Source organism: Anguilla rostrata, chromosome 1 (genome assembly GCF_018555375.3).
Source record: "Anguilla rostrata isolate EN2019 chromosome 1, ASM1855537v3, whole genome shotgun sequence".
Classification (NCBI taxonomy): Eukaryota; Metazoa; Chordata; class Actinopteri; order Anguilliformes; family Anguillidae; genus Anguilla; species Anguilla rostrata.
In genome coordinates, this window is record NC_057933.1 from 81,450,286 (window position 1) to 81,461,496 (window position 11,211).

Sequence of the window (11,211 nt, forward strand, 5' to 3'; positions counted from 1 at the left end):
CAACCTCTTTTTTTTTCAGTTAGTGTTAACTCCTCACGCACCAATCACAAGCCAGTAACCAGTGTTGTTGGGCAGAGTTTTTAAATGTAGGTTTCGAGCCCCTGCACAAACTTACTGTCCCGAGTGGTGTCGCTCTGGTAAGTGATTCCACTTCCCGCCTTGTTTCTCCACAGCGCAGTCAAGTACCCCTATTTCAAGTCAGCATGCGCACTGGGGGACAAAGTAAACTGTTAACAGAGCTGTTGCTTTCATGCCACCATTTATCTGACTTGGCAGAAGCTGTGATGAGCCTATCCTGGAAAGCTGAGTGGAGATAAAGTGGAACGCCATTGGGAAGCACTTTATAATCAGGCTCCAGACCGAGCGGGAGGTAATTCGCTTGGTGAGTAGGTGAGTAGGCTCATGTGTGCGGGTTGTTACACAACCGCCTCAAACAGTCGTTCAGGATTTAAAAAAAAAAAAAAAAACAGCCACAGAAAAGTTATTTTCAATTATATACAATTTATTTACATGTTTTGACTACGCATGGTGGTAGATTACTTCTAAATGGACACATAGAAAGTTGAACAAGTCGTGCTACACATTTGCGAGCTACTGTTGCGTGGGACATTCCAGCGCAACGCTGTCGACACACAGAGAAGAGGTAGATCACAAAAATCATTGACGCTGACAATTAAGGTACTCTAAAAACCCCGCAGGTATTTCTTTCCTGCACAATTTAGCTATACGTAAAGGAAATACAAATCAAGAGTTAAACAGGACCGTCTTGTGTAAGCACAAGAAAAATACCACCCAGTTGTTTTTTTTTTTTTAAGAGTTTAAAGGTAAGTGACAGTAAAGACAAGAAAATATAGGTACCCTCCACCTGTAGCTGTATAAACCGGGCGGCTTCACTGAGATGCTGGTATGATAGAACATGAATAATAACACCGGTGAATTAATTTGGTATTTTTAGATGTTAAATGTTGGTTTATGAGTCTGACAAACCACTGTCATACCACAGGTAATCTGCAACTTCAATAAACCAAGAGACGAGTGGTTCCAAAATTGAAGGATCGACTTGAATTAAACCTAAAATGGTGCTAACTGACTTTCATACTCCTTAGTACCAGAACAACACCTTTTTTTTGAAGAAATTCTCATGTCCTCCTCAATCCCAAACCTGTACAAGAAACGTTTAAAGGTTTATTGATACCGGGTGAATTGACCTGTTACTGGAGTCCAGACGTGCAACCGCTTGGCCGACGCAAATATTTTTTTTTTTTTTGTCCGCAGCAACACAGACGGCCGGCGGTGGCACAGGTCTGGTTTCACGCGGTCGAAAAGTCACCCCCTCTGATCGGAAAGACCCGGAAGAAGCGCGACGGGGTTACAGCTGTGGCTCGGCGAGGTGTTTTTTTCCGTGAGGCCGCTCGACTCGGAAGGGACCGCGTCAGCTCACGGGACCCGGAGGATCAGAGTTCCGCCGAATTTTTCCCGCTCACTGCGACAGCCACCCGTCCGCCTTGTCTTCGGACGCCGTCGTCGCGGTCGTCGTTGGGGCGGGGGGCTGCAGGTACCGGGGCGGGGGCTCCGCGCCGGCGGGCAGAACGTTGAGGCTGGCCAGCACCTCCCCCGCGGTTTTACCCAGCATGCCCTGCACGTCGCAGACGAAGCGGTAGACGTAGCGCTTGCCCGCCGTCTTGTGGATGATGTTCTTGTGGTAGTAGTAGCGCAGGCCGCGGCTCAGCTTCTCGTAGTTCATCTTGGGCTTGTTCTTGCACTGCCCCCACCGCTTGGCCACCTGGGAGACGGGGCGCAGAACACAGGAAGGGGTCGAGCCCCGTTCAGGCCAGGGTCGCGATGCAACGCCACGTGATGAGCTGCACCTGGCGACTCTAAAACCCCACACTCTGAAACCCCACACTCTAAAACCCAACACTCTAAAACCCCACACTCTAAAACCCAACACTCTAAAACCCACACTCTAAACCAACACTCTAAAACCCACACTCTAAACCCACACTCTAAACACACTCTAAACCCACACTCTGAAACCCCACACTCTAAAACCCACACTCTAACCAACCTCTAAAACCACACTCTAAAACCCAACACTCTAAAACCCACACTCTAAACCCCACTCTAAACCAACACTCTAAAACCCACACTCTGAAACCCACACTCTAAAACCCCACACTCTAAAACCCCACACTCTAAAACCCCACACTCTAAAACCCGACACTCTAAAACCCCACACTCTGAAACCCAACACTCTAAAACCCCACACTCTAAAACCCCACACTCTGAAACCCCACACTCTAAAACCCCACACTCTAAAACCCACACTCTAAAACCCGACACTCTAAACCACACTCTAAAACCCCACACTCTAAAACCCAACACTCTAAAACCTGACACTCTAAAATCCAACACTCTAAAACCCAACACTCTGAAACCCCACACTCTAAAACCCCACACTCTAAAATCCAACACTCTAAAACCCGACACTCTGAAACCCCACACTCTAAAACCCCACACTCTAAAACCCAACACTCTGAAACCCCACACTCTAAAACCCCACACTCTAAAACCCAACACTCTAAAACCCCACACTCTAAAATCCAACACTCTAAAACCCGACACTCTGAAACCCCACACTTTAAAACCCACACTCTAAAACCAACACTCTAAAACCCGACACTCTGAAACCCCACACTCTAAAACCCCACACTCTGAAACCCCACACTCTAAAACCCACACTCTGAACCCAACACTCCAAAACCCCACACTCTAAACCCCACACTCTTAAAAACCCAACACTCAAAACCCAAACTCTAAACCCACACTCTAAAACCCCGAAACTCTGAACCCACACTCTAACCCACACTCTAAAACCCCACACTCTGAAACCCCACACTCTAAAACCCCACACTCTGAAACCCCACACTCTAAAACCCAACACTCTAAAACCCAACACTCCAGAACCCCACACTCTAAAACCCCACACTCTTAAACCCGACACTCTAAAACCCGACACTCTGAAACCCCACACTCTAAAACCCCACACTCTGAAACCCCACACTCTAAAACCCAACACTCTAAAACCCAACACTCTAAAACCCCACACTCTAAAACCCAACACTGTAAAACCCAACACTCTAAAATTGCTGCCCTTTGAACCAACACGTCGATCCGGATTGATGTGTCGTCACACTCCTGTTTAAGCGCATGTAGGCCCGCGGTACCATTAACGCACAGAGCCTGAAAAGAGATGGTGGGATGGTGGGGGGCGGGGGGGAGGGGGGGTGGGCGGGAGGGAGACTGGGGGGCGGGGTGATGCTGACGGTCTCACCTCAGTGGGGTCGGACATCTTGAATTCCCAGCCGTCTCCCGTCCAGCAGATGAAGGAGCGGCACGCGGAGTCCAGGAGCAGCTCCAGCAGGAACTGCCACAGCTGGATGGGCCCCGAGCCTGGAGAGAGGGAGGGAGGGAGAGGGGGGGAGAGAGAGAGGGAAGGGAAGGGGAGGGGGGAGAGAGGGAGAGGGAGGGAGAGGGGGGGAGAGAGAGAGGGAGAGAGGGAGGGAGGGGGGAGAGAGGGAAAGAGGGAGGGAGAGAGAGAGGGAGGAATAGAGGGAGGCAGGGATAGAGGGAGGGAGAGGGAGGTAGAGAGACAGAGATAGGTGAGACTTTGCCAGACGTCACTCACATTCTCCACACTAGTGCAAAAATGGAATTTGTTACTTACTTACGTAAGTTATTCTGCATAAGACTGTCTGCTAACTGCCTAGTTTTCCAAATGACATTCAGAAACTGCCTTCAGTTGTTATGCCGCCAGACTATTCATCTTGGTCTCTAAAATGTTTGTCACCAATGATTTGATGAAGTTTTTAGAAAATATCCCAAAAGGCTTTTCAGAAAATCTTTGTATTTCCCATTCTACTTATATTTATGTATTAACTTTCTGTATTAATTATAATAAAATGTTGATTATATTAATGTAATCCTTTATAAATAAAGATATAATACATGGCTGGGTAATGAGCATTTTTATTGTGGATTGTGATTCATTTTCTTTCCATTTTTGTTTTAAAATCTCTTATTTTATCTTCATAACATTTATCAACTGCTCTTCATTTTTTACTGTGTTGTTGTGACTTAAATTATCATAATTTTTCTGTGAACCACATTGGGCAACAATTTCTTGTTATGTTTTTTACCATTTACAGTGAGGTGTAATAATGGCAAAGAAATTGTGTGCCAATTAGAAAGTCCTTTCTAGAGGAAGAGGAAGCAGCGCTTCTGGATTTAGATGAAAATGTGGCCCTCTTACCTGTGTACGCCGACATTCCAGAGTGCTCGCCCTCCGTCTCCGATTTCTGAGGATGTGCGCTCCTGCGTTTGGCCACACGGGGGCAGTATTGGTCAGAGGGCTGAGCGGTAGGTGAGGAGGAGCAGGAGACCGGGTGGTTCTGAATGGGCGGGCAGTATCCGGGAGATGGGTAGTCGGACCAGAAGGGCAGGGTCACATTCTGGCCCCCGCTTTCAAAAAGCTTCCCGTTTTGGTGCACGTAGGTGCGATCAGCATCACCTGTGCAATGCATAAGGATTTAGGACACTTTGTCTCCTAAAATGATGTCATGTCCACGGTATGCTTGCTGTTATCACTGGGTAGCACATATACATGGTATTGTCCAAAACGAATGAAAAAAATCTGAAGTCATAATATGTATATAAACTAAGAATGAAAACGAGGACACGAGGCAACGAAACGGTATTTAAAGAACATTAGGAACACAAAGTGGCCGTTTTTCTCTCAAAACCGTTTCTTTGTTATATTGTGTTATATGATCGTTAAATGCTTTATTGAAAACCATGTTTTTAAAATCCCAGCGACAAAAAGAAAGGAGCGTTTTGCCTCACGAGAATCTCCCATGTCTACGAAGGTCACGTGATCACACGACGACTATTCAACACATACCTCAGTCCAACGCTTATTTTTCTAACACTTATTTTTATTTATTTATTCATTTATTCAGCCAGAAAAGTCTCATTGAGATTTAAAATAGCTTTTTATAAGACAGCACCGGCCAGAGTGTTTCCGTCAGCGCACAAAAGTTACGATACGTAAAAAAACAAAAAAAAACAAATTTGATTTCACATGGAGCTTTTACGCACGCCCTCCTCCCATCGCTCCCGTTCGTCTCTCTTACCCAGCTGGTCCAGAGTGTTGGAGGCCACACCCTGCGGGCTGAGGTTGTCCACCGGCACTGGGCTGAACTGCCGGCTCTGAGTCTGGGGACAGGACGGCAGCAGGTCCTGGTACGTCTGCGACGACTCCTGGAACCCCATTTGCGACTCGTCGACGCCGGAAGCGCCTGCAGTTCAGAGCAGGAAGAGACGGCCGTGATTGACGATCGAACTGTGTTACTCAGGCCGCACTGGCTAGTCCAAATGTAGGCCGGGAACTGCACTCTCGAAAAGGATGCGTTAATATCTAACACATTTTTTGTGTTAGCCTACTACTTTTGTGGTAATTTCAGCACATTTTTTTTTCTCCAAAGTTACTACTTGTGTGTTACAAATATACAATTGATGTGTTATGAAGGGAGACTTTTTTTAAAAACACTTTGTTAACTTTTTTAAAACTTTTTTTTTGTGTTGAAAGTAACACAAAACGTACCTGTCCTTAACTAGACATGGCAGCGTGTTAAAAAACGGCACGCTTATGCGTTGTCTTTGACACGTCTGTTTCGAGAGCGCAAGGTAAAAGCTTGATTGGGCGAAGTGAAAGCTCACCGTTGGCGTAGACCGCCCAGCCGTTGAACTCATGATACGCATCCAGGTTGAACAGCCCAGCGCCACTGGGGCTCCCTGAGAGGAAGGAACGCTGGCGTTAGGCACACACCTGTGTAATAGTAATCTGCTCCACAGCACCCCCAGGCAAAATTAGAAATCCAAAATGTCACGACCTTATTTTATTAAATAATTTAAAAAAAAATGGGTGGAAAGGTTTTAGTCTCAGATAATGAAGTTGTGGCACGTTGCAGTTGAATGCGAAAGTCTGAAAAGAGGGATATGCAAATGTTAGTGTGCTATGCCAACACCTCTTGGGGGGGGGGGGGGATATAGGCAATATGCCGTATACCTTTGGAGCCATAGAGTTGAATATCTTTGTGGTGGTCCCCATAAGCCTCTGTGTACATCTGTTGCCCTGATCCACTGCTATCTGATAGGAAAGATAAGTCTTCACCACTGAAGTCTAGGGGAAGAGACAGGACACAGCGGGAAATCAAATTGCTGGCAGATAACAAGAGGGAAAAAAGGGGGGGGGGGGGGTCAAATAAAAATTCAACCCTTTTGCAAATTTATTGAAATATATTCAAATAAAATATACTAATTGCTTACTGCAACAATGCACAATATATGGGTAAATGTGCACATTAATGCCACTTGTTCATATATTGCATTGTTTCAGTTTTTTTTTAATCCATTGCCGTCAAATATATTTATCATTATTCTGTTCCCACATATTTACAGTATACTGCAGTGTTTTGACTTGCTGCAGGGCAATGGGCCACCGCTTCTGCTTCCTCACCAAGCGTGGGAGCTGAGCAGAGGGCAATGACCAATCTGATTACTAAACGCTCCTTCATGATGACTACGAGAATGACTACGAGGCCCATCGTTGCTGCAGCTACAGCTACGGCTTTGCACCAGAAATTGGCTCGCTTTCTCTCTCCCTCTCCGTCTCTCTCTCTCCCCCCTCTCTTTCTCGCTGTCTCTCTCCGTCTCTCTCTCTCCCCCCTTCTCTCTCTGTCTCTCTCTTTCTCTCTCCTTCTCTCTCGCTCTCTCTCCTTCTCTCTCACTCTCTCTCTCCGTCTCTCTCTTGCTGTCTCTCTCTGTCTCTCTCTCTCTCTCTCTCCAGCTCGCCCCCAGAAAAAGGGGAGAAACAGGGAGGTCTGGGGAGGAAATGAATGCATTAGGCGTGTGACAGAGTGGTGATGTGGGGAAGGGGGTTGGGGTGGGGGGGGGTGCTCTCAATCTGTTGGAGGCGGAAGTCTGGAGGAAAGGATTAGGAAAAGAGAGAGAGAGAGAGAGGTGGGGAGTGAGAGAGAGAGTGTCTCTAACCTGACTGCAACCACCCCCCACCCATCCCTTCATTTTAAAAGAAATATTTCAAAATCTGCAACACAGCCATTTCCTGACAAGGCCCACAGTTCCGACAGCACACAGCTTTGGATAGTCAAGGTCCACCTTTGGAAAATTATAAACTATTGCAGCCCTGGCTGAAGGTTTGAAGGACAGAGGAAATGTTTTGCACAGAAAACTGAGGAAAATGTTACAGGAAAAAAAGCATTAAAACCTGACTCTTCCCCTAAATAGTAACTGTAGCAGAAGCATTATAAGAAGCGTTAAAAATACTGGAGTTAATGAATGATGCTAGTATATAGGTAGTAATGGTAGCAGCAACATTCAAGTTGAATAAAATCATCTCATTACCATATGATCCAAAGTCAAATCCAGCCGGGACTTCCTGTGTTCTGAAGTCCTCAATATAATAACCAGATTGATACATTTCCATCTGTAAAACAACACAAAGAAGGTATGAGAGTGTAAGAGCATGGACAATTTTCCTGATACTTTGGTTGGTGTTTTTTTCTGAAAATGTGCTTAGATTTGGTAAATAAATGTTGTTATCATATTTCAACGTGATGTTTGAACAACACAAGACGAAAAAAAAACAATGAAGTATAGAGTTTAACATAAACAGTTATATAACATTTCTGAAAAGTAGGCTATTGCTGTCGTGTTTGTGTTAATCTGAATCATTATACAGTACTACACCACGAAGTCTCATTTTACTTCAACAGCATAATCGACCCTTTTTAGTTGTTGTTATGGTTTCTGAAGAATTTAAGTGTTGACTATTGTCATCGTTACATTACCTTACATCTATACAAATCCAACACTGCGCACGAATAACTAACAATTATTTTCCTAAACACGCCGTATTTCACCTGATACCTTTGTCAATAGCCGCAATACGCATCACCAACAATTCATACCAGAACTTTGGACGAGGTAGGATAGGGACACAGCCCTGTAATGTAAGATTTCTAAATTATAACCTGTACTGCCCGTGTAAAACCGAATCCACCAGAGTCGCAGGTGGCTTCACCAGCTGTACACAGTAATCGAAAATATATAATATCCCGATCCAGCGTAGTGAGAATATTGATTTCCGAAAACTACAAAATGCACGACTAAGAAAATAAAGCAATAAACGAAGCAGGCACGTGACATAATACCTTACTTATAATTTACCTTCCGTTAGTTTGAGTTGATCGTATAATTTCAATAGTCCTCAGGAAGTAACTGGTGGGTCGCAGCTCAGTGTTCTGAGGTAGAAGGATGCCGTCTCTTTCCCTCCAGGACGCGACAGTTATAAAAAGGCTGCGCGTGAAGGGCGTGGCCCGATGGAGCGCTAAGGAATGCCCTCCGCTTCGTGACTCCCCTCGCCAAAAACAGAGGGTCTAGCAGTCTGTGACGTCACATCGAGGCCACGACAGTCTAGGGAGCCACCCAGACCTCGTCCATTCAAAGAAATCCAATGATGTCAATGAACCATTCTGTAAATCAAGGCACACACAACACTTATGAAAACGAAAATAACATCACTAGTCCTCTGACTACTTAGTTTAGGCACCACTAATAATTCTACAACTGGGCCAAATAAAAGTAACAGTAAGGCCTAATCTGCAACTAGGCCTGCCAACAAATAGCGGTGGCTACTTCGACAATTTTGAGTCGCAGTAATAATAGACGAATAATTATTACAAACAATAGTAACACTAACGACAGAAAAAGTTGAGATGTTGGTAGGCTATATTTCCCCCAAAAAAATCTGATGAGGTCTTCTGAACAAGATTGCCACCCAACCCGATGATGTTGTGTCCAATATATCTGGTTAGCCCTACAGTTCTGTTTAAAATAACCTCCGTTTAACTAGGCATTTTTAGCATGCAGTCTATGTGCACCATGTTTGTAGAGTTTAGTAGATACGTTTTCCCATCATGGTTTGCAATCTGGTAACCGTATCTTTAGGCGCCTGAACGCTCCTCAATCAGATAAAATAATAAATAGCCACTGGATCGGAATAATCGGATTATCTGATAGACTATATATTTACATCGCTTCATAGGCTGTGACATTGCCTAATAGTATATATAGCCAATGTTTTGCACATATGAAGTGCGGACAATAAACAGAGGACAACGAAATCGCCTTGCATCATTCAGGGTATCGCCATTAAAAACAAAACATAATGATAATTAGCAAGATTTGAGGATATGAACACATTCAGGCACTCGGGTATTTTGGGAATTGATATGAAAATGAGCGATCAAATTAGTCAATTTACCTGTTAAACAGTGGAAAAATCTGAAAGCGAATCTAATGCTTCTACACTTTTTCTATTGTGCTTGGAAAAAACGAAATTTTATTATAAATGTAAATTGTGAATGAACTCTGTAAATAGGCAACATTTTAAAATGCGTTTGTGAAAATTGACAATTTTAGAGATTTTTGTGTTCATACACACATACACGCACACGAACGCACGCCACAAACACACTATATATATAGGCTAAACGCATGAATCATAGAAAATCATAAATATTACACCATGGTTACTAAATTATTTTTTGTTAAAAATATTTGTAAAGTTGGCTGCACGAGTTGTTTAAAGTCTGACACATTGTGCATATCTCTAAGTAAAAAAAACTCTTGGGACCCATTAAACTAAACAATGGCCAGTAAAGAGGTAAGTAAAAACTCTGAAATCACGGCGTGCGTGGCGAGAGTAGATAAGACCACTGCAAGGACGCTGTAAAAACAAACAGTCGTGGCCGCGTGGCCGTTTTCTCTCTCAGCAGAAAAAAAAAATCACATCTGGAAAAGTGAGTGGCCAGCTTGAGCTCACGGTGCTGGAGACACGAGTCGTGATTGAGACCCCCCCCCCCCCCAGTATCCAGACAAGGACACAACCAGACTCAGGTTACATAAGCACCTGATCGACGACTCAAGGGCAATGATTGATTATCTTTTTTTTTTTTTTTTTTTTTTAATTAATGAACAGAAAAGAGCGTCGGACAGACAAATTAAAATTCCGCTCTGACATTGTCTGCCTACCATCCATGTAGACACATCTGTATACCCACAGACCAATACGAAAAGGTTGACCTAATTTAAACTAATATATTAATAAAAATGCGGAATAACAGAACTGAAAACTAAATACGTTTGGACGTACACTAAATACAAGTGATCAATTATGAAATTAGATCAAAATCAACACGATCGTCATGTCTGTCACGTAAAAATAAAAAAGAAATAGGTTTGTAAATGGTAAAAAAAAAAAAAAAAAATTTTAAGCATTTTTAAAATGCTAATTTTCTTGCTTTTAAGTGCCCAAATCAGAGATACTATATGCCTAAATTGGTCATAAAGCAATACGTTTCGTACGGCAACTAAATTTTGGTCAAAAGAAGGCTCTGTGTTGTTGATGTTTACACGCACATTTACAGTATATAGGCCATCCAACAGAAACATTTAAGACGGTCTAAGGATGACAGGTTACATGCAGGAGATGAAAGATGCACTTTTACAACTCGTCGATAGATGGTGATTTGGTCGAGTCGGCTAAAGTAGCAATCAAGAATGACGTCGTGTCCGCTTGTGTTTTGAAGTGTATTAATGGACACCATTTAATGGGGGGTCGGGAGGGGGTGCGATATCGCTGCGTGCAGGTTTTGTGGTCCGAAATTTTGAGCTTGAAGTGCCATTTCCGGGGTCATATTTAGACAGGCAACAGGAAAACGGCAAGAGTGCGTTCACTACTGCCATCATTGATCGCCATAGGCTTGCCATGTTGTTGAGTTAGTAAACAACATTTAGCAATACTGCAAAATTGCAAGGCTGAAACACTCATATTTTAATATATAAAGTATGACTTGAGCCCAAAAGTCCACCATCTTAACACAAATATGTGAATTGCACGAAATTAAAAATTCCAGGCTGTAAAAACATCAAAATAAAATTGATAATGCATATCTACCGCATTACAGACATTTGCATTAGAGGTATTTATCAGACGCTCTTATCCAGAGCGACTTACACTTTTTGCATACTGTCCATAAAATTAATTCCTTTTTTGTAATGTTTGTATGA

General features: G+C 43.6%; 1 protein-coding gene across 4 annotated transcripts; it reads right to left on the reverse strand.

Moving 5' to 3' along the window:
• Nucleotides 1–481: 481 nt before the first annotated feature.
• On the reverse strand, nucleotides 482–8,538 carry etsrp (ETS1-related protein). Of its 4 annotated transcripts, none has more exons than XM_064305012.1 (8): nucleotides 8,297–8,538; nucleotides 7,483–7,564; nucleotides 6,128–6,241; nucleotides 5,779–5,853; nucleotides 5,193–5,357; nucleotides 4,313–4,570; nucleotides 3,335–3,453; nucleotides 482–1,783 (listed from the first exon to the last, which is right to left on the reverse strand). In XM_064305012.1, the coding sequence occupies exons 2-8, from the start codon at nucleotides 7,562–7,564 to the stop codon at nucleotides 1,481–1,483; spliced, it is 1,116 nt and encodes a 371-aa protein (XP_064161082.1). In that variant the 5' UTR covers nucleotides 8,297–8,538; the 3' UTR covers nucleotides 482–1,480. The 4 variants fall into 4 exon arrangements, with proteins under 4 accessions (XP_064161082.1, XP_064161073.1, XP_064161099.1 ...); XM_064305003.1 differs by having other exon boundaries at nucleotides 8,308–8,529; XM_064305029.1 differs by lacking the exon at nucleotides 6,128–6,241 and having other exon boundaries at nucleotides 8,297–8,530.
• Between the last annotated feature and the right edge of the window lie 2,673 nt (nucleotides 8,539–11,211).

Coding starts and splice junctions, on each gene's coding strand:
- etsrp (XM_064305012.1), bottom strand. CDS start 7,564: ATGGAAATGTATCAATCTGGTTATTATATTGAGGACTTCAGAACACAG. Junction 5,854..6,127: donor TCAACTCTATGGCTCCAAAG/GTATACGGCATA, acceptor CCTTCCTCTCAG/GGAGCCCCAGTGGCGCTGGG. Junction 1,784..3,334: donor AGATGTCCGACCCCACTGAG/GTGAGACCGTCA, acceptor CCCGTCTCCCAG/GTGGCCAAGCGGTGGGGGCA.